This window comes from Mastigoproctus giganteus, chromosome 6, assembly GCF_048544385.1.
Source record: "Mastigoproctus giganteus isolate SK-2022 chromosome 6, ASM4854438v1, whole genome shotgun sequence".
Lineage (NCBI taxonomy): Eukaryota > Metazoa > Arthropoda > Arachnida > Uropygi > Thelyphonidae > Mastigoproctus > Mastigoproctus giganteus.
The window spans coordinates 105,155,095-105,176,023 of record NC_143580.1 but is presented as its reverse complement, the minus strand read 5'-3'; the positions used below and the strand labels follow the sequence as shown (position 1 = coordinate 105,176,023).

Here is a 20,929-nt window from a genome sequence, read left to right as displayed (position 1 = left end):
TGAGTTATGCATTTTCATATGTTCTGAAAGCTTTGTACAAAGTAACATATATATATATTTTTTTTTTTTCTGTTATATGTAATGTGTTATTAATAAAGTATATTTGATTTGTGTACTTGCTGTTTAAATATGTAATAAAAAAGCTACGGTACTTTTTTTTTTTTTTTTTTTTCTGATTGTGTTTTCTGTTTTATCTCAGGTGGCATTTTTTTTGGTCTTGCCAAAAGATATCATATTACAGTGACATGACCCAGTTTCATTTCACCCAAGTAGCTTAACTGTTGCACTGCAAAATCTTGTAATGCAGGAGGGCTCTGATGTTTAAGGAGATGTTTTCTCAAATAAGCCAGAAATTGTATAATTTAAAGTTCTCATCTGTGAAGACCCAAAAAATCATAGTTGCACCTCTGATTTGTCAAAACCCCATCTTCAAAATACATTACTTGGTGACAAGTCAGCATGCAAGTGCATAGTTAATTCATATCTATTTTGTGGTGTCACATGTAAAACATGTGATACCACAAAATAGATTAATATTCTTGTCTGTCTTGTGCACTTCTCTAATCCTGTTTGCTTGCCCCAGAGCACAAATTAAAATTTATTTATTTATAATAATAATAATAATAAAAAAAAAAGTTAGATTTCAGTGTTTTTCAGTTTTCATAAATGCATGCAATAAATGTATTTACTACAATAAATATGTATAGACATTGAGATTAAACAGTGCGGTCTCCTTTTCTATCACTACTAATAAATTTTATTCTTTCATATGATAGCTGTGGGTTTCCAGATAGATACTCGATACCAAGTTGATCTCATTGAAGGGCTAAATATTTTTAATGTTACATATCGAGGACTTGCAATAACAGAAGGGATTCATCATCTCTCTCCAGCTATTCTGCTTGGTGGTAAGAAGTGTTTAATTATAATTTTATTAAAATACACATTTAAAAATTGTTTAGGATTTATAGTAGAATATAACCTTATGTATGGCTTTATGAATCAGGTAATTATTAGAATCTCTAAGTGACTGAAATTCAAATGAGCAAGACCTGCACTAACAAACAAAAATAAAAAAAACTGCCATGTATGTTTCTCTGCTTTTGTACTGATCCAGCTGGCTTTTGAATTTTTACACACCATCAATCTCAATCACTCTTAAAGAAAAAAATACCTCAGCCCTTTAGCCATTCCAAAGTAATGGAGAAATCTATCAACCACTAACTCTTGCATTATCCTGAGACTTGTTACCTTCATGACATAACTATTATAGTGGAGAGAAATTGTCTAATCTTCTTATTCATTCATTAGCTACCCTCTTTTCTCCCATATCTTATACCTTACATCTGCATAATTTGTGGTACCAACTGCTTAAGCAGTGCATTTCTTAGACCAACAGTGTTGATGAGAAGAGGTGGAATTATACATAAATGCATTGTGGAATAGCTAGTGAATGACTTTGACCTGCCCATAGAAATTTTGTCTACTATAGTAATCTTCTGTATACTCCCATTTGCAAAATCAGCAGTGCTACACCTCACATACTGGAGGTTACCTGGGTGTGTGAAATGATGTAAGTGAGAGTAGACATGTGGCATCCACATCACACAGAAATGGTCAATCCTCTGTGTCATCAGACAATACTAGATGGTAGATGACTCTCATCACCCTGTGCAATACCACCACTTTGCTTATTGGAGGCTTTAAGTGCAAAAATTCATGTTTCATCACCAGAGCTTTGCTTTGGCAATGTCCTGACCCCATCCCTTCTTTATGGAATACTTCTTTGTAGAATACAGGCATACCTCGGTTAACGTTACCTCTGATAACGAAGCTTCGATATAACGAAGTCGGCAATTTCAAGCCCCATTTAACATAAAAAAAATATTCCACTTTAATCACCTGAAATCTAAACAAACGGAAGAAATTACGGAAACCTTTGGGGTTTCTCGTGGTTGGTTCAAGAAATTTAAAAAGCGGGCCAGGATTCATAGTGTAAAATTAACAGGAGAAGCTGCAAATAAGTTTCCAGAAAAATTAAAGGAAATAATTGAACGTGAAAATTTTCCAAATTTGGTGTTCAATGTTGACGAAAGCGGTTTGTTCTGGAAACGGCTACCAACAAAAAGCTTCATTTCTATTGAAGAAAAATCAGCTGCTGGGTTCAAAGCAGCCAAAGACCGTTTAATGTTACTCTTTGGATCAAATGCCTCTGGCGATTATAAATTAAAATTGTTATTAGTTTACCATTCAGAAAATCCGAGGGCGTTAAAAGGTAACATAAAAATGAATTTACCTGTAATATGGAAAGCAAATAGAAAAGCGTGGGTTACCAAGGAGTTATTTACTGATTGGTTTGTTAACCACTTTTGTCCTGAAGTAAAACGGTATTGTCAAAAAAAAAACAACTTTGAAGAAAAAGCCCTTTTGTTGTTAGACAATGCTCCGGGACATCCTACTGATCTTAACACGTTGCACACATGCATTCCTGTCAAAGTTGTGTTTCTTCCAGCAAACACAACTTCCCTGATTCCACCATTGGATCAGGGAGTAATAGCATCATTTAAAGCTTATTATCTGCGTCGAGCATTAAGCAGTTTAATTGAACTAGAGGATAAAGAGTTTGTTGTTTGGTTTTTTTTTTTTAAGGAGCATTAGCAACTAAGGCCATATTGCTCCGGGATATGCGGTGGTCATTCCCTGACCTTTCCGCATCCTCCGTATTTGTTGGTGATGGGCTCGAACCCCGGTTTAATCAAGAAGCGTGTGCTACGCACTGCTACTCCTTCCCACCTGGCTACGGAGGCGCCAGGATAAAGAGGAAATTACAGTTAAAACTTTTTGGAAAAACTACACCATTAAAAACGCAATTGAAAACATTGATAGTTCTTGGAAAGAAGGCACTAAGAAATGCTTAAATGGAGTTTGGCGCAAAATATGGCCAGAAGTTGTACTAGAAGAAGAAAATAACATCCAAGAAATTAGAAATGAAGTTATCCAGATGGCTCAATCAATAGGTTTCGAAAATGTCGATGAAGAGGATGTTAGAAATTTATTGAATGCAGAAGATGATGGTTTTTCAGTGGAAGATTTAGAAAACCTTGTTAGCAACGAAGACAAAGATAATGAAGACGAAGTTAAAGAAGTTCCTGCCGAAAAAGTGTTAACAACCAAAGATTTAAAAAGGTGCTTAAATGACATTTAAAACGTTTTAAATTTTTTTAGTGAAAATGATCCTGATTTAGGAAGAAGTGTTAAATGCAATAACTCCGTATAGACAATTGTTAAATGAAAGAGAAAAAGAGCATAAACAATCAACTTTAGACTCATATTTTAAAATGTGATTTCACTTTGTATGTAAGTTGACTGTTTATTTAATAAAACTTTTCTTTGTTCGAAAAAAAAGCTTTTCATTTTCTTTACGTAGGAACGTATCCCTATTCTGGCCATAGTATTTTTACCTCTGAAAACGAAGTTTCGCTTAACGAAGTAATTTCGTGGAACGCATCCTATTCATTATTCGAGGTATGCCTGTACTCCACTTGTTCTCAAAACCTGTGCTCCTATTCTTTGTTGCCTTTTTACAGTTCTTAGTCCATTGGTATTTTCCTCTGGTTGGAAATTTGCTCATATTCAGCCAGTTCCCCAAAATAGTGAAGGTGCAAAGATAACTTAGTTAATTTCAATTCTAAACCCAGTCCTGTCTTATATTTTGCAAAATGGAGTCTACTGCTCCTATGCTAACCTTTGATGACATTTTAGATTTATAGATAAGATCACATATCTGTATTTGAGATTACTCTGATTTCTAATCTCTCTTGGTATATGCATATCACAAATATTACTTCTTCAGCATCTAAAAAACTGGGTTTTCTCTCTTGCTGTTCTTGTAAATAGATACTCTTTCTGTACAAAACTTGTATCTGCCCTGCCAATGAATATTGTTCTCACAATTGGGGTGGTGCACCCAAAACCTCTCTCTCAGGCTACTAGACTCCTTTCAAAAGAGTGCAATCAGGTTAATTAATGACCTATTTCTTACGTCTCTCCACTTTCTGCTCATCCCTTTTCAAACTCGCCAAGCCATTTTTTTTTCTTTCTTAATTATCCCTTTATTTTCTGTTTTCTGGAACAACATTTTCTTAAAATGTATTTCCTGAACACAATCCATCCACTATGTTAACATGTACCTTCTTTCTTCACAACCTTCAACCAAAGTATGGTACTGAGGTTCAAATACCTTTCAATTTTGGAATCTTCATAAATGGAAAAAATAATAATAATAAATCATAAATATTGTTAATAAAAAATGAAACCAGTAAAGGGCCCAACATTGAACCCTAAGTTTATTTATGACTGTTTATTTAATAAAACTTTTCTTTGTTCGAAAAAAAAGCTTTTCATTTTCTTTACGTAGGAACGTATCCCTATTCTGGCCATAGTATTTTTACCTCTGAAAACGAAGTTTCGCTTAACGAAGTAATTTCGTGGAACGCATCCTATTCATTATTCGAGGTATGCCTGTACTCCACTTGTTCTCAAAACCTGTGCTCCTATTCTTTGTTGCCTTTTTACAGTTCTTAGTCCATTGGTATTTTCCTCTGGTTGGAAATTTGCTCATATTCAGCCAGTTCCCCAAAATAGTGAAGGTGCAAAGATAACTTAGTTAATTTCAATTCTAAACCCAGTCCTGTCTTATATTTTGCAAAATGGAGTCTACTGCTCCTATGCTAACCTTTGATGACATTTTAGATTTATAGATAAGATCACATATCTGTATTTGAGATTACTCTGATTTCTAATCTCTCTTGGTATATGCATATCACAAATATTACTTCTTCAGCATCTAAAAAACTGGGTTTTCTCTCTTGCTGTTCTTGTAAATAGATACTCTTTCTGTACAAATCTTGTATCTGCCCTGCCAATGAATATTGTTCTCACAATTGGGGTGGTGCACCCAAAACCTCTCTCTCAGGCTACTAGACTCCTTTCAAAAGAGTGCAATCAGGTTAATTAATGACCTATTTCTTACGTCTCTCCACTTTCTGCTCATCCCTTTTCAAACTCGCCAAGCCATTTTTTTTTCTTTCTTAATTATCCCTTTATTTTCTGTTTTCTGGAACAACATTTTCTTAAAATGTATTTCCTGAACACAATCCATCCACTATGTTAACATGTACCTTCTTTCTTCACAACCTTCAACCAAAGTATGGTACTGAGGTTCAAATACCTTTCAATTTTGGAATCTTCATAAATGGAAAAAATAATAATAATAAATCATAAATATTGTTAATAAAAAATGAAACCAGTAAAGGGCCCAACATTGAACCCTAAGGGACTTCACTCATAACATTAGTTCATGAAGTGCAGTGGCCTTTAATAAACACTCTTCTCAACTTCTGCTTTATCGACAGCAGAAATTCATTAGCATTAGCAAGGGTACATGATGCAAGAAAGCAAGCTTATATAGCATCAGCCAAAACACACACACACACACACACACACACACACACACACACACACACACCCTTCTAATTTCACATATCCACTCGGTCCAAATGTTTCTCCAGTTCTGCCTTGAATCTGTTTAAGCTATAAACTTCCACAAAAAGAGATGGAGGTTTGTTCTACTCTTTCCTCAATTTGAATTTATGTCCTCTCAGGCGATTATTCTGAGCAAGAGGAAGAATCCCATCAGCATTGAGTATGTCCAAACCATTCAAGGCTTTATACACCTCAATCAGATCATCTCGCAGGTGCCTAGTCTCCATACTTTGCAATTTGCATAACTTAAGCCTTTCTTCATAAGAGTAACCCTTTGTTCCATTCACTAATCTTGTTGCCCTTCTCTGTACTCATTCCAACAGTTCTACATCCTTCTTAAAATGAGGCCTCCAGACCTGTCTAAAGTACTCAAGGTGTGGCCTGACCATTGCCTTATACCAGGGGATAATCACCTCCTTCTCCCTGCTAGAAAAATTTCTGTATATCATTGACAAGACACAATGAGCTACTCTTGCAGACTGTCTGCACTGCTCAGAAAACTTCATATCTGCCTGCACAATTACCCCCAGGTCCTTTTCATTCTCTACCAATTTCATTCTCTAGAGTGTAGTACCACAGAGTTGATACGTTACTCTACGGTTACTGCTTCCCATATGTAGTACTTTACATGTATCGATGTTAAACTTCATTTGCCACCTCTCAGCCCATCTGCTCAACTTTTCTAGATCCTGTTGCAGTAGCGTACTGTCATTAGTGTCATTAACAACTCTGCCGACCTTTGTATCGTCTGCAAACTTGGTCATTAAGCTTGATATACCATCATCAGTATCATTGATGAATACAGAAAAGAACAATGGACCCAACCCTGAACCCTGGGGGACTCCACTAATAACATTAGTCCACGAAGAGCAGTGTCCATTGATTACCACTGCGTCTTCTGCCACTCAACCATCCCTTGATTCATGGCAGCAATTTGCCTCCAATGCCACACTGCTCCAATTTGTGCAGCGGTCTTCCATGTGCAACAATATCAAAAGCCTTTCTAAGATCCAAATATATGATATCAAAATTATTCTTTGCATCCAGTTCCTTTGTGACTACATCATAGTATCCAATCAGATTGTCAGACAAGACTTCCCCTTAACAAACCCATGCTGTGTCCGAGCTATAACTGAAGTCTTGTCTAGATGATCCTGCAATGCTTCTTTAACCAGTGCTTCCATTAATTTCTCTGGAACAGAAGTTAAACTAACAGGTCTCTAATTACCTATCTCCCCTTGATCCTCCTTTGTGGATAGGGGGGTCACATTTTTACATCTCCCGTCCATGGTACCTCCCCTGAGTCCAAGGAAGCTCTCATAATTATGGCTAAGGGTTTGCTTACTTCCTTTGTTGCCTCCTTTAATATAACTGGATAGATCCATCCACCCCAGGTGCCTTTGGTATGTTTATCTTCAACAATTACTCTTCCACTTTACTCTCAGTTATTACAAGATTATCTAGCTTTCTGCCAGAGTTTATTACACCTCTGGCATTCCCCTCCCTGAATAACTCCTCATGTATGAATGTAGATGCAAAATATTGCCAAAAAAATCATTGCCGAACTGCTCCAATTTTAGATTGAAGTGAAACAGTATCTAAAGTTTACCGTTGATGTGTTCCCATCAAGATGATCTTATATTACTTCTTTAGCCACTGACTTCATTATTTTTTTTTCTTGTACAGAAGTTAAGATTACAGGTGTTCAGTTTCTCTATTGTGCTGTTCACTTTTTGTTCCCTTTATGATTAGAAGATTTATATGTAGTGTTTCCAGTATTGCATTTCTTTCAAACAAATGACACTGCTAAAAGTTTGATCTGCCATTTATTTAAAAGACGAGACAATGCTAAATGTCAGATTTACCTTCTTGTGATGTAATGACCACTCTCCAGATACACTACTTTCAAACAAATGTGTTTAAAAGGCATGCAAAATTTCTTCTTTGCCAGTGTTAAGGCTATTGTTCTTGCACTAACTGATATATTATGACATAACATTATTATCGTGCAATATAGGTTGACTGATCTTAATACATGAAATGTCTTCTGGCTGTATGTGTGTGTTCATGTGCTGATTGCATGTTGAATCCTTGGTAAAATCTTGGAAAAATCTGCTCTCTCCTCCTGAGATCGACTAATTGTACCCCTAATTGAAGAGACCTATAAGATTCTTCTGACCATTGCTGGATTCAGAGACCTCTCCAAATGAGCGGCAGGCAGTGATGAACTGTGCCATCTTAGCTACTGTGGCAAATATAGCATTAACTGGACAGTATTTCTTAAACTGTGGTCCATGTAACTTATGAAGTGTTCCACATGGCTTGGCAATAAAAACAGGTTTTTTTTTTTTTTCTTTTAGGCAACAAACTGTTAACTGTGATGAGGAAATACAGGTTTACCTGTAACAGTGTTTGCTGCCCTCCAATTAATATCTGACTAACCACTCCATCAATAATTGGTCACTTCCTAGCCAAGCACCACACATTGGATGCAACTATATATGCTCAGAGGCCCTCAAGGAAACAGTATGATTGAATACAAGATGCCACAATCGATGGAGTTAAGACTTCCAATACAAAATGTTAATAGGGTGTCACGTAAGCAGTTGATCTGTATGTGATATTTCAGTGCACAGAAGATCCTTAGGTTGATGATTTGTGATGTGATGTGAAAGTGGCCTGGTGCTGAAACCACCATGAAATGACTTCAAACTACCAAAGCTGATGAAAGGTGATAGTAGAGCCCTGCAAAGAATCATCCACTCAGAATGATCTCTGTTCTAGCACATAGGATTCTTAGTGAGAACTGGAACATGAATCAGTACCAGTAGTGTGCAGGATGCTGCATGATGTGTGTTACTATGGTTGTGCAGCCATTCACAAGCTACTAATCACCCTGACTAATTCCAGACATTGTCTAGAATTAGTGGGGTACCAGGTAAATCATGTACCTGACTAATTCAGTACATGGTCTACCAGTTTGACACCCATGCATGATGATCAAACTGATAGACTAGTTTGATGGTAGTTACTGGGTGTGGTAGATACTCAGAGGTAGTTACCTGTTTAACTGTATCATCCTGACAATGAAGCTTAATGGAGGAAGTATGATGGTCTGGGGCTGTTTTTTGTGGTTTGGCACGGGACCTCTGGTTGTTTTGGACAAAATAACAAGTGCTATGGTCTGTCTAGCTGTCTTGAGCACAGATGCATCACCTACGTTGTGAAAGCACATCAGGGAAGGCATATAAGGCATAACTGTATCAGCAGGACAATAATCTCTGCTTGGGTTATGATGGACTGAGGACATGAGCATTGAAATGTTGGACTGGCAGGCCCAGAGCCCAGACCTCAATTCCACAGCAATCTCCTGGTGCATTGAGGAGAAACCACCAAAAAACAACACTGGAAGCCAAACGGCAGAAAATATCAATGGACATCTGCAAAAGACAGGTGGGAATATTCCACAGAGAATAGAGGCTGTCATCAAGTTTCATCGTATATTATTATTAATTATTAGTTTCCTGTAAATGAAGGTTATTTGCAGATATGTATGTGTCTGAATATTAATGGTAGGACAGCGTATACTACATATATATTAATCACGACTGCTTATTATTATATTTAAAAATAGTTATTAATATATTTTCACATATAGATTAATACATTTTTGTGATCTGTGTGTGGCTTGTACTTCAGATATAAAAATGGTTAGGAAACACTGAACTAGGCAGTTTAAATCCTACTGTCCTCTTTGACAGTATTGTAGTTTTACATATTCTCGCTCATTTGGAGAGATCTCAGTTTGATTCCTGTCTATTACTGGAGAATTTCTGAAGTGCTCTTCAGTCTAGGGCAGTGGTTTTCAACACGTCACACTAGGGTGCCACAACGATATTCTAGGGGTGCCGTGTAATTTGGGTTTAAGTTACTTAAAAGTTATTATTTTTAAAATTTTTATATTTATTTCATTATAAAAAGGTGTACAGTATCCATTGTACAGTATCTTTTTAATTTTGTGGTGATCTATAATTGATCTTTATTTAATCAGTTGCAAAGTGTAATGTCACCTCTATATAAAGAAAAAAAATATATGTGTGTATATATATATTAAAAGGTTGAAAACCACTGTGTTAGGTGACCCCAGGTGGTCAGTGAGGCATGCCCATGTCTCAACAGGCAAAATAAAGGGGGTGGCAGGGGAGGGAGGATATAGAAAAACTGTCACCTCCCCTTTTTATTCCTCCCCTTGCCAAGGGGAGGAATAAAGGTATCAGACAAGTGAGCCTGTACTGATCGCCAATTGGCAACCTGTCAGCAAGATCTTGGTACAGTTCATAGGTCAAGTCTGGTAGTAGGATCTCTCATCGGATAGCATCCCATCCAGGTTGTCCTCTGTCTTTGGTTCCCTATCCTCATTTGTTGTCTCATGTTTGTTGGTGGCATCGAGCAGGGTTTCTTGGTCCCAGTGATGAGTCACGCCACTGTAGCTGTAGGAAACAATCGCTATTCCTAGGCAAGACGGCTAGTCTTAACTGCATGTTTCATTCCGGGTGTGGTATCCGAATAGATGTTTTGGATTATTACCTGGATGGTCGTTTTTCACTCCTGATGCACTGCATTTAACGCTCTCCTTGAGAAAAGTTCTTGAGCGAGATTGGATAGGGCTCTGTTAATGGGCAGCAGGGCTTCACATTTTGAGGTCCTCCACATTGAAATCCTTTCCTGTGTTGTTCCGATTTATTGCCCGAGTTCTGGTTTTCAACTGTGCAGTGATAGACAAGTCCACTTTCAGTGTTGAGATCAATTTGATGTTTAGTTCAAGAGTCGTGTTCCAGAGCTTAATTTGCAATACACCTTCAAAGGTCAACTTTGTGGTGGTAGCTAGATCCATTTCTAGTGTTCAGAGATGAAATTAGGTTCACTCCTCAAGGTCCAAAGAAGAGACTGGGTCTGTGTCCAGTCGGTTCATGTCAATTGGTTGAGAGCTGACCGGGCTAGCCGGATGGGTAAAGTGCCTGCCTGGCAACCCAAAGGTCGAGGGTTCGATTCCCGCCTCGGGTTTGGATCAAAGTACTGCAAAAACCTTGGGAGGTGCATTATGGCCACATGCGCAAACAACTAGCCAAAACAAAAACACAATCAATTGGTTGAGTTAATGTCGAGTTCAGTAGTCAAGTGTCCGGCGAGTTGTTTACGTGAGTTATCACAGCACAGCAGACATTGCTAGAAGCTGTGGTTGCACTATGGTTGCGAGAATGTTCAATGCCTTTGAAACAATTCCTGGGAATAGTGTGCCAGTGCCCCGTAGCCTACCTCATTATCCAGTATATGATCTTCTTGGTCTTTGGACAAGAATTTCAGGGTTGATGAACTGACAGCATAAATCATCATACAGGGGACAAAAATACATAAGATGGTCCCATGTTTCAGGCTCATCACAATGGCATTGGACAGTATCGCTGAGCCAAAGGCTGCAGAGTTTATCTCCGATTGCACCTTGCCCCATAAAGAGATAAGTGGCCAGGAGTCTGGGAGGACTGCCAGTGTAAAGTGTGTTTAGTATCAAGTGGCACTAGGGGTTTCCCCCATCTCCACGTAGCTTGCTTTGTGATGGGTGTGCCAGTTTGCTGGAAATGCCAGAGATTTAAAAGTGTATATATATTGTACATGTGTAGTGTTGTGTGCTGTTGTTCATCTGGTAATTTAGTCGCTGGACCCCTGCTGAGGCCCAATGTTGTCCCACTTTTGCCCCCTTGGAGGCAGACCAGGCACACAAGTATTATAATTATTTACTTTGGCAGGTCCTGCCACCTAATTTCCTGAGATTTCAGTGGCTAGGACCTAAAAAAAAAAAAAAAATTCATTTTAGTTTTATTTCAGTTGCAAAGGGTAATGTCACTTGAATAGGAAAGGCCTAGAATGTGGGCAAAAGTTAATTTGAACATATTTAAATTTTGTTGCGTGTGGCATTCGCTTGCATTAAGATGGAGGGGGGAGAAGACTGGAGAGAAAAGACAGAAATATGGGGACAATAGAGAAGGCCCCCTCAAGGAAGTCAGTGGGGCAGGCCCATGCTCCACCAGGAGGGAAAAGGTGGTTGGCAAGGAGACGGAAAAACTCCCCATCCCCTCCCCCACCCCGCCAGGGAAAGGGAATGAAAGTGGCCAGGCAAGGTGTCTGGTCCAGATCATCAGGTGGCGTGTTGGCAGCAAGGTGCTGTGGAATCACGGATAGCTAGGGCAGGGGGTATTTCTGCACTCAAATTAAGCTCTGCCAAGATGATAAGGCATGGGACAGAATCCCATCCAAGTTTGGTTGTCACAGTCAATGTTTTTCTTTCTTTCCTTCAACGCATTTCTCTCTTCTTTCCCTTTTCCTTTCTTTTCCATTTCTTTTCTTATTCTCTCCTCTGGTTCTTGTAGTGTATTGTCTCTTAAGCGTGCTGAGAAGCCATGCCTGTAGCTTTACGAGGTGTCAGTCTGTGGTTCTAAGGTCATGGAAGAGTTTTGTCTTGAAAAGAGCTCCTGCACGAAGAGTGCGAAGGCACGGTAGTGTTTCTCATTTTATAACACGAGCTGTTCTTGGTTCATGAGTGTGAACTGGATCTTCATCATGAGGATGCAGCGCAGGTCTTTGTAGGTAAGGACATTCATGTGTGAGGTGGTCCCAGGTTTCTTCCTCTCCGTAGTGACACTGTGCTGAATCTGAGAGACCAAAGTCATAGTTTCCTCCTGAAGGACCCATGTCCCATGAGTAGAAAGGTGGTATGGAGGCCTGGAGTGAACCATGTAGGCTGGCTTGAGTATATCCAATGTACTTCTGGGAAGAATTTCCATGTTATGGCTCCTTCGGGAGAGTCAAACCATCTGGCCTGCCAGGTCTGCAACAGGTGTGTCGTTAGACGCCTCTTTTCAACACTTGAGTTGTTTGTTGGATCAGTGGTGAAGCCAATACAGGTGGCTGATCTCCCTTTGGACAGTTGGTAGAGCAGCCCACAGTGCACAATTTCCAGGTCCAGGGGAAGGGATCCAACAAGGACCGAGTGCGTGGGTGCTAACCATACAACATGCTCTGGAGATAGGAGGATAGTACGCTATATGGTGTCTAGTTTTCTCCTGATTGCTTTGTTGTACCACACACCTGCAGCATATGACAGAGCCAGGATGAAAATAGCCATGTAGAAAAGGGAGGGTGTCCTCTTCTTCAAGCCTCAATCCTTTCTAGTAACTCTGGAAATCATAGCGGAGTAATTCCTGATTTTGGGACGTAGGTAATTGAGATGTGGAGTGAATGACATGTTCTTATCCAGGACTATCCCGAGATATTTTAGTTCCATTTTTAGCTTTATGGTTGTTCAGTGTATTTTTATCTGTGGGGGGCCCTTTGGAGGAGTTTGTCCAGCGGAACTGCCAGAGCTGCTGCAGGTGGATGAGAATACTTCATTTTTCAGTTTTGCTGTCACTGGCTAGATCCGTGGTGATGTCAAGACACGAGACTAGTCTACCCTTGAAGAGATGATAGAATAGGCTGCAGCGGATGATCTCCAGATCCACCCCTGAACCTGGAAAGCATGTGTGCTGATGATACATGCTCGAGAGATGGTTTGGAAGTATTGTGTGCTGGATCGACTCAAGCTTTCTTCTGTTTACCCCACTGGTTCGGCTTTGCGGAACCATGCTCCAGAAGCATATGAAATGGCTGGCATAAATATAGCCTTGTAGAATAGCTGGAGGGTCATCTTCTTGGGCCCCCAATCACACTGGGTGACTCTTGAAATATGTGCGGAGTACCCTCTTATCTTAGATGTGGTGTGAAGGACAGGTTATCTATTAGTACTCCAAGATAATTGAGATGAGTGTCTAGTCTTGATAGTGGTGCCTTGTATTTTTATTTTGGTGGTCTCTTGAGGTCTAGGGTGTCCTTGAGAAGGACCGAGCAAGTCTTAGTCAGTGAGATTTGAAGATAATTTGCCGCTGCCCAAGTTTGGAGACTCTCCAGAGCTCTGTTTTCAAGGCCCAGTTGGGCCTCCAACTGGGCCGTTGAGTTCACAGCCAGCATCAGAACCAGATTGTCCGTATACACCTGCACTTTAATGTTCCCTAGGTCTAGGCTGAGAAATTCGTCAAGCATGATGTTCCACAGGAGTGGTGCAAGGATGGAGCCAGTAACAGTTCTATGGTTGGATGCAGCCAATAAGTTTCATGGTTGGATACAGCCCATTGCTGCAAGGGGACAACAGAGACTAACAAGATTTGTGCACAGTAGCAGAAAGGCTACAGTCAGTGAAATAACAACCCAGTACAACAGTGGTAACAAAATAGATATTTCAGAATGCACAAGTCATTGTACCTTGTCACAGATGGGATATTGCAACTGATAACCAAATCAGATTGCACTCCTGTTAGCAAAAAACAAGAAGGTGCAGTTTCAGTGAGTTCAGGAACTACAACAATAGATAGTGAGAAGATTGGAAAATTGTTATGTAATGAATCTGTTCTTTCTGTTTCATGCTGATTGGAGGACTTAAATATGGCAAAAACAGTGAGTCCGTGGGCTCATCATGCTAGGTGTCAATAATACAGGTTGATAGTGGCATTTTGGTGTGGGGAGTATTTTGATAACGCAAGAGGGGCAGGGCCCCTTCATACCAGTGGAGTAACATTTGGATGCCACAGGTTATCTGGAAATTTGTTTCTTACCAGGTGCATTCCTTCACATTTGCAACATATCCATCTGCAAATGGGTTCTTCCAGCAGGATAATGCACCATGTCACAAAATTGGAATTGTACTGAATTGGCTCCAGGAACATGAGAGTGAATTCTTCCTACTACAGTAGTTTACCCAGTCACCAATCTCATTCCAGTTGAGCATCTGTTGGATGTGGTGAAATAAATTCTTCAGAGTAGGGAGCTTCAATTATCTAGTTTGTAAGGACTTGAGTCAGCATGAATGAGCATCTCTGGCATTCTTTCAATACTTCACTGAGTCTGTGCCACAATGAATCCTAATTATGGGCAAGTATGTGTGAGATCTGATTGAGGTGTTTAATTCTTTGAATGGATTGCATATGTGAAATGCTGATGGCATCTTGCCATCAGCATTTAGCTGATATGCTTGCACAGTTAACACACCACAAGAGGATGCATAAATTTATAATGGTTGCAAGATAGATGTACATAAACTTATTTTTGCTTTCAGCCACAAAGTAATTGATTGTTGGAACAAATTTCTATTTAGTGATGTGAAAATGGTAGTTGGAATAAATTTAAGGTGGAACTAGACAAATTACTAGTGTTATTTCACAGGTGACGTGAGAAGGTTTGTTTGTTTTTTTTTTGGTAGATGCTATGTATGTTTGTTTTCTTATCATTTTCCACTACTGATTAAAAGAAATGTAAAATAAGTAAATAAAATTGCAAGTAATAATTAAAAACTATATTCACAATTATTTGGATGAAAGAACTATTTTTAATTCGAGTACTACTTGAGATAGACGATTCCTGATTTAGATTTTTTGCCCTTCTGTCTCTTGAAGTTTTGGAACGTACAAAAAATTTTACCAAGATTTAATTCTCTGTCACTTAAAGGGTGAATTTATGTACACATATCTAAGTGATCCTACTGTAATCTGTTTTTTGATTTCTTGTTTATACTCTGCATGATTGCTAAGCCTGCATTCATTCACATAATACTGAAGTGGTCCACCGGCACTTAATCCCCCAACGAACAAATAAAATTAAAGATAGTTTGCATCTCTTATTTTGACAGTTAATACAATCATTAACCTTATTTAGCAGTCATGCAGTTGAGCCACTCAAAAGTATGTGTACTGCAGTCTTGTGTTTGTCTTCATTTTAAAGCTTGAAATGTTACACATATGTCTACAATTGAGGAAACACAACTGTATTTTTCTCTGCTGTTTAGAGTGCGACTCAAAATTTTGTTAAAATTTGTGATTGACCTGTCTTTATAGTTTTCAGCTATTACATATTTGAAATCAATGTATTGGTTTACAGTGAATTTCATCTCCTTCAAGGTATTGTTTCAAGGTACTGTACTAGGATCTACAATACTCCTGTACTTGTAAAACTGCTTACTAAAGTTTCTCAGTTCTATATTTGTAACTCATTCCTGCAATGGGAATGATCTGAAGTCAAAAGCTTCTCATTTGTTTAGTTTATTTTTGGAAATCTCTTATTTAGGTGATCACGCAAAATCAATATGAAATGAAAAACACAAATAGATGAAATAATATTTTTAATTTTGCTGCACCAAGATATTACCATCTTATTTTGGGGATTTTTGTCCTTTCTAACCGTGCAAGCTTCTCTTGTAGAAAAGGAATATTTCTGCAAGCATATTCCCTTTACAAGTCTCCTCCAGTGAAAGACAAAACAATTAATTTAACAGCAGTCGTTTAAAAATGGACGTGAATCCTCGTATAGGGATAGGAAATGTTTCCTTTATTTACATAAAAAATAAAATAAAAATAAGTAATTTTTCCTTTTGAGATTTCCATCCTTTCAGTGATGGAAAGACCTTGATAGTAACACTGTCTCATCTGGAGACGTGCACAAAAAGGGGGGGGGGCGGGAAACGCAGTTGGCAGAGTGAAAAAACCATGCGTCCTGCTGACCTTTGGTAGGCCAGTTTGCAATATCTCCCAAAAATCCTTTAATGATGGGATAACAATGTGATCTCTTATCAGTGAGGGTTAAGAGGTACATTTAACCCAAAAAAAAAATTTCTTCAAGCTGTTTTTGCTATGTTTTGCTGTATATATGTTTCTAGCATATATAAAGCATAATTTGTGTTCCAGGAATAGAAATACACAAAGCCTTATGGTAAAGCATCCCTGTCAGGCTCGACTTTGCCGTGGCCATTTCCGGCTGCATTCCAGCAGGTAGTGTACATTAAAAAAAAAAACCAAACAAGAGACAAACCCGTGTGTGTGTTGTAAATTTTTTTTCTTTTATATATATTTAGTGATGAATTTTTTTTTATATTAGTGACATCTGAAAAAAATAAATTCTTAAAACTTTAATGCCTTTTTCATCCAATAAAATGATTTCCCCTTTCATTGAATAATTACTAAATAAAATTGTTCATTTGGTTAAATTTCTCTCTTCAGGTGATTTCCGACAATTACAGTTGCCTGCTGATATCTTCAGTAAAGCATCACATCTTATTTCTCAAAGTAATGAGTTTACATTTCTCGCCACTTTAAAGCAAGAGGAAAAAAATTCGGGTACAATAATTGCTTTCTCTGAGGGTAATAACAGGTAAATCAGTATTTTGTGCAAGTTAAATATTTAATACACTAAAATCTAGAATTGCTGTATTCAGTTTATAAGTAATAAAGATTATTTTTATAAATGTTCACGAATGTGAACCTCTTCACTGATTAATCAAGGTTTAAGTAATTAAGTTTGTTACAGCTGCATCTTTTGTAGATAAGATATGCTGAAGATGAATGCTGTTTTATGCTTCACATAGAGTATACCTTGTTATCTATCTTTAGCATATCTGCGCCTCTGTAGCCAGGTGGGAAAGAGCAGCAGTGCGTAGCACACGCTTCTTGATTAGACCGGAGTTCGAGCCCGTCACCACCAAATATGGAGGATGCGGAAAGGTCAGGGAATGACCACTGCATATACCGGAGCAATATGGCCTTAGTTGCTAATGCTCCTAAAAAAAACCCAAATAATAATAATAACTTTAGCATATCACAAGACTACAGAGAAGGTACATAGTTCTTATCTTGTCACTAATGGACCCCTTGATGTGGGCACCTGTACATAGTGAGGGAACTTCCCAGGAAACTTTCTGTGGGAGTTGGATCCCCCTTTTGCTGGGATCCAACACCCACAGCCTACATTCCAGACTATCAACATAGGAATCTGGCATGTTTGCTGTATGCTGCAACCCATGGAAACTCAGAAAGGGGGATTCTCGTGGTTCAGGAGCTCGGCTTCAACACACCACTTTGGCCTCTGCTTTGACAAGATGGGTGGTCCCGGATAGCTTGGACAGGATCACTCAGCTAGTGGGTTTGCCTGCAAGGGTTAGAGTAAGGGCAATGTCATGCCCCTACTCTCATAATCCAAGAGACAGGATTCAGGCTGGTGGAGGTGTGAGTATAGTGTCTGGTAGCACTGATGTCCCACTCCTGAGCACATTTATTGCTTGCTGGGTAGCAAGTGTCCCATTTGGGCTCCATGGTGGGTAGGGAGCACGGCACTGAACCAAAAAAAAAAAAAAAAAAACCCATGAATCCTGATATTATAAATTTTATTTCTGGGGTCCCCAGCAAGGTCCCTACCAGATATTAATATCAATGAAGAGAATATCACTAATGCAGTGATATTCTCTTCATTGAAAAACGAATTGGGAAGATGTCATTTCTTTATTCAGAAGGAACTGGGAAGGTTGGCAGGGTTGCCGAAATCAGTCAATTGATTATGCTCCGGTAATGTCTTGATAGAAACAAAACATTCAGAACACCTTCGAGCCACATGTATTGGGGGAATTCCGATTACAGTTTCCCCACATAAGACACTAAATTTATCTTGTAGCATGATCTCAGAGTGGAATCGTATCGAAATGTTAGAGGAAGAAATCTGGTCTGAATTTAAGCCATAAGGAGTGACAGCTGAAAAGAGAATTCATGCTTAGGGATGGGAATCTAGTATCCCATAGAAACCTCATCCTTATTTTTAACATGCCAGCATCTCCAATGGGATTAAAGTTGGATACTTGCACTTCACAGTTATATGTAGGCTATATGTACTAAATCCATTAAGATGCTTTAAGTGTCACAAATAGCGTGTCAAGGGCAGTCACAAATTGCATGTCATGGTTCCCTTGAATGTGCTCTGTTGCACAAAGGAACACAATATCATGGGTTGCTCAGCTATGAAACCTGTATGTATAAACTGCAAGGAGAACACCCTGTGTACTCAAGAGCATGCCAGTGGTGGAAGTAGAAAAAGAGATACAGACTGAAGGCAGAGCTGAACATATGTTATCAGGGGCAATAAAGCAGTGAAGCCATAAATAGCAATAAGCAAATATATGCTCAGAAAGTAGTAGTAAAGCATTCCATTGGAACACAAACTGATGAGTGTTCCACCAATGGCGTCATTCACTCCCATTGCATGCTAATTATTAAGTTCTCAAAAAAAAACAGCTGCCACTCCAATATCAATACCCCCCCCCCCCCCACTGTCAAAAAAAAAAGTGGGAAAGAAAAACAAAAATCACTGGAAGAACCACCCACAACAAAATAACAAATGAATGTCAAAAACAAGGTGGTTTCAGATGATGCAGTCATGGAACTCTTTGCAGAAGAGGAAGATATGGATACAGGCCAGCATCCTTTCTTTCCAAAGAAAAGGTAAATCCAGAACCTGAGAAAACAAAACCCTCAGCCCTTCAGAAGCCACTAGTTGGATCTGGAAAATCTAAATAATTATTATATTTAAATTCTTGCAATGGAATTGTCGTGGATTCCATCAGAATAATGATGACATCAAGGCCCTCCTGCATAAGCATCAGCCAACATGCTTTTGCTTACAGGAGATATACTAGAAGGCAAATGAGGTCCTTAGATTTCATAACTGCTCAATCATTCACTAAGACAGAGCCGGGAATGGATCAAGAATGGCAACCCTCATGTAGGCATTGCCATTATTATTATTATTATTATTATTATTATTGGCCATATGGTGCAAGGAAGCCTGAGGCTTATGCTACACCAGCCAAAGAAAATTCCCGAGTTACCCTGAGAGTGAGAGAGAAGTAGAAAGGAATCATCAAGAAAGAGAAGAATGATGATATCCAGCTCAGGACCCTGGGTGTGCCAAGCCCATACTCACCAGATGGGAGTCCCTGGAACTTACTCGTTTCCATGCCACTTACTATCAACCTAGAGGCAGTAGCAGTTCACCTAACATTAGGGTTTCTCTTGACTGTTTTCTCCATTTATGAGGGGTTTCTGAAAAGTAAGGTAACACATTTTTTTCTTAATAATGGTGAAAGGAAATGAGATGAAATGGGGTGGACAGATAGACCTGTTAATAATGTTCAAAAAGACCGTCAGTGCAGTGGTGTTGTGGTACTGTTGCCTCACAGCAGATTCCAGTTTCAAAATGGTGGCTACTGTGCAAGTGTGGTCCAAAACAGGTGTTCATGAAGTTATTTGCTTTTTGCAAGCAAAAGGGTCTTCACCAAGTGACATTCACCATGAAATGGTTGCTGTGTATGGCGAAAAGGTGATGACAAAGAAGCAGGTGTGTTTTTGGTGCAGTGAATTTAAAGTGGGCCGTGTTGACATTGAAGATCGAGATTGGGCGGGCAGGCCTTCATTGAGCAAGACAGAAGACAACATTTCTTGCATTAAGGGCATCGTTCTTGAAAACAGGTGAGTGAAACTGCGTGAAATTGCCCAAATAGTGAACATGAGTAAGTTGACTGTTCACGATGTCCTTGGCTTTTGAAAGGTGTGCTGCCACTGGGTGCCTTGACAATTGTCAGCAGAGGACAAAGCAAAACCATGGGGATGTGTCTGGAGAGCCTGTTGCGATACAGTGATGGAGAGGATTTTCTCGCTCCCATAGTCACAGCAGACAAAACATGGGTTCATCACTTTACCCCAGAAAGCAAACAAGACTCCATGACCTGGAAACATCCACGATCTCCTTTGCGCAAAAATTTCAAAACTGTTCCCAGTGTCCAAAAAGTCATGGCTGCTGTGTTCTGGGATTGCCAAGGCATTCTGTTGGTGGATTTCTTTCCAAAGGGAGGAACAATTAATGCACTACTTTACTGTGCAACGTTGGAAAAACTGAAATCCACCATTCGATGCAAACAACCAGGACTCCTGACAAGCACCGTGATTTTGGTGTATGACAATCAACTCCACATACTGCCCACACCATTCATGAGTGGTTGTGCTGTAATCATTGGGAAACTCTGTCACATACCCCCTACAGCCCAGACATAGCACCTTCAGACTTCCATTTGTTCAGCCCTCTGAAAAAACACCTTTCAGGAAAGCATTTCACCGCGGATGAGGAAGTTCATCAGGTGGTGTGATGTTGGTTACTGCATGTGGGCATGGACTTCTTCAGGGTATTGATAAACTGATCCATCATTGGGACAAGTGCATCAATGAAACTGGAGACTTTGTGGAGAAGTAGTGCATGTTCACTTATTTCTTGGTGTGTAATTTCAACTTCATATTATTAAACATCATCGAGAAAAAAAGTGTTACCTTACTTTTTGGAAACCCCTCATATTTGCCACCTGGGAATCCCCAGGCAGACCTCTATGAAATCATTAAGCACTTGCCATCTCCTTTTCTATTATCAGGGGATTTCA

The 20,929-nt window shown here is 39.2% G+C and overlaps 1 protein-coding gene across 1 annotated transcript in view; it reads left to right on the top strand.

Annotated features, from left to right (window-relative positions):
- Window positions 1–20,929, top strand: part of LOC150084486 (protein kinase C-binding protein NELL1-like) — a 512,402-nt gene that overhangs the window by 206,624 nt on the left and 284,849 nt on the right. Inside the window, exons 3-4 of the mRNA XM_090375239.1 lie at window positions 777–908; window positions 16,680–16,830. Coding sequence (XP_090231365.1) covers window positions 777–908; window positions 16,680–16,830 — 283 coding nt within the window. The remainder of the gene's footprint in view (window positions 1–776; window positions 909–16,679; window positions 16,831–20,929) is intronic.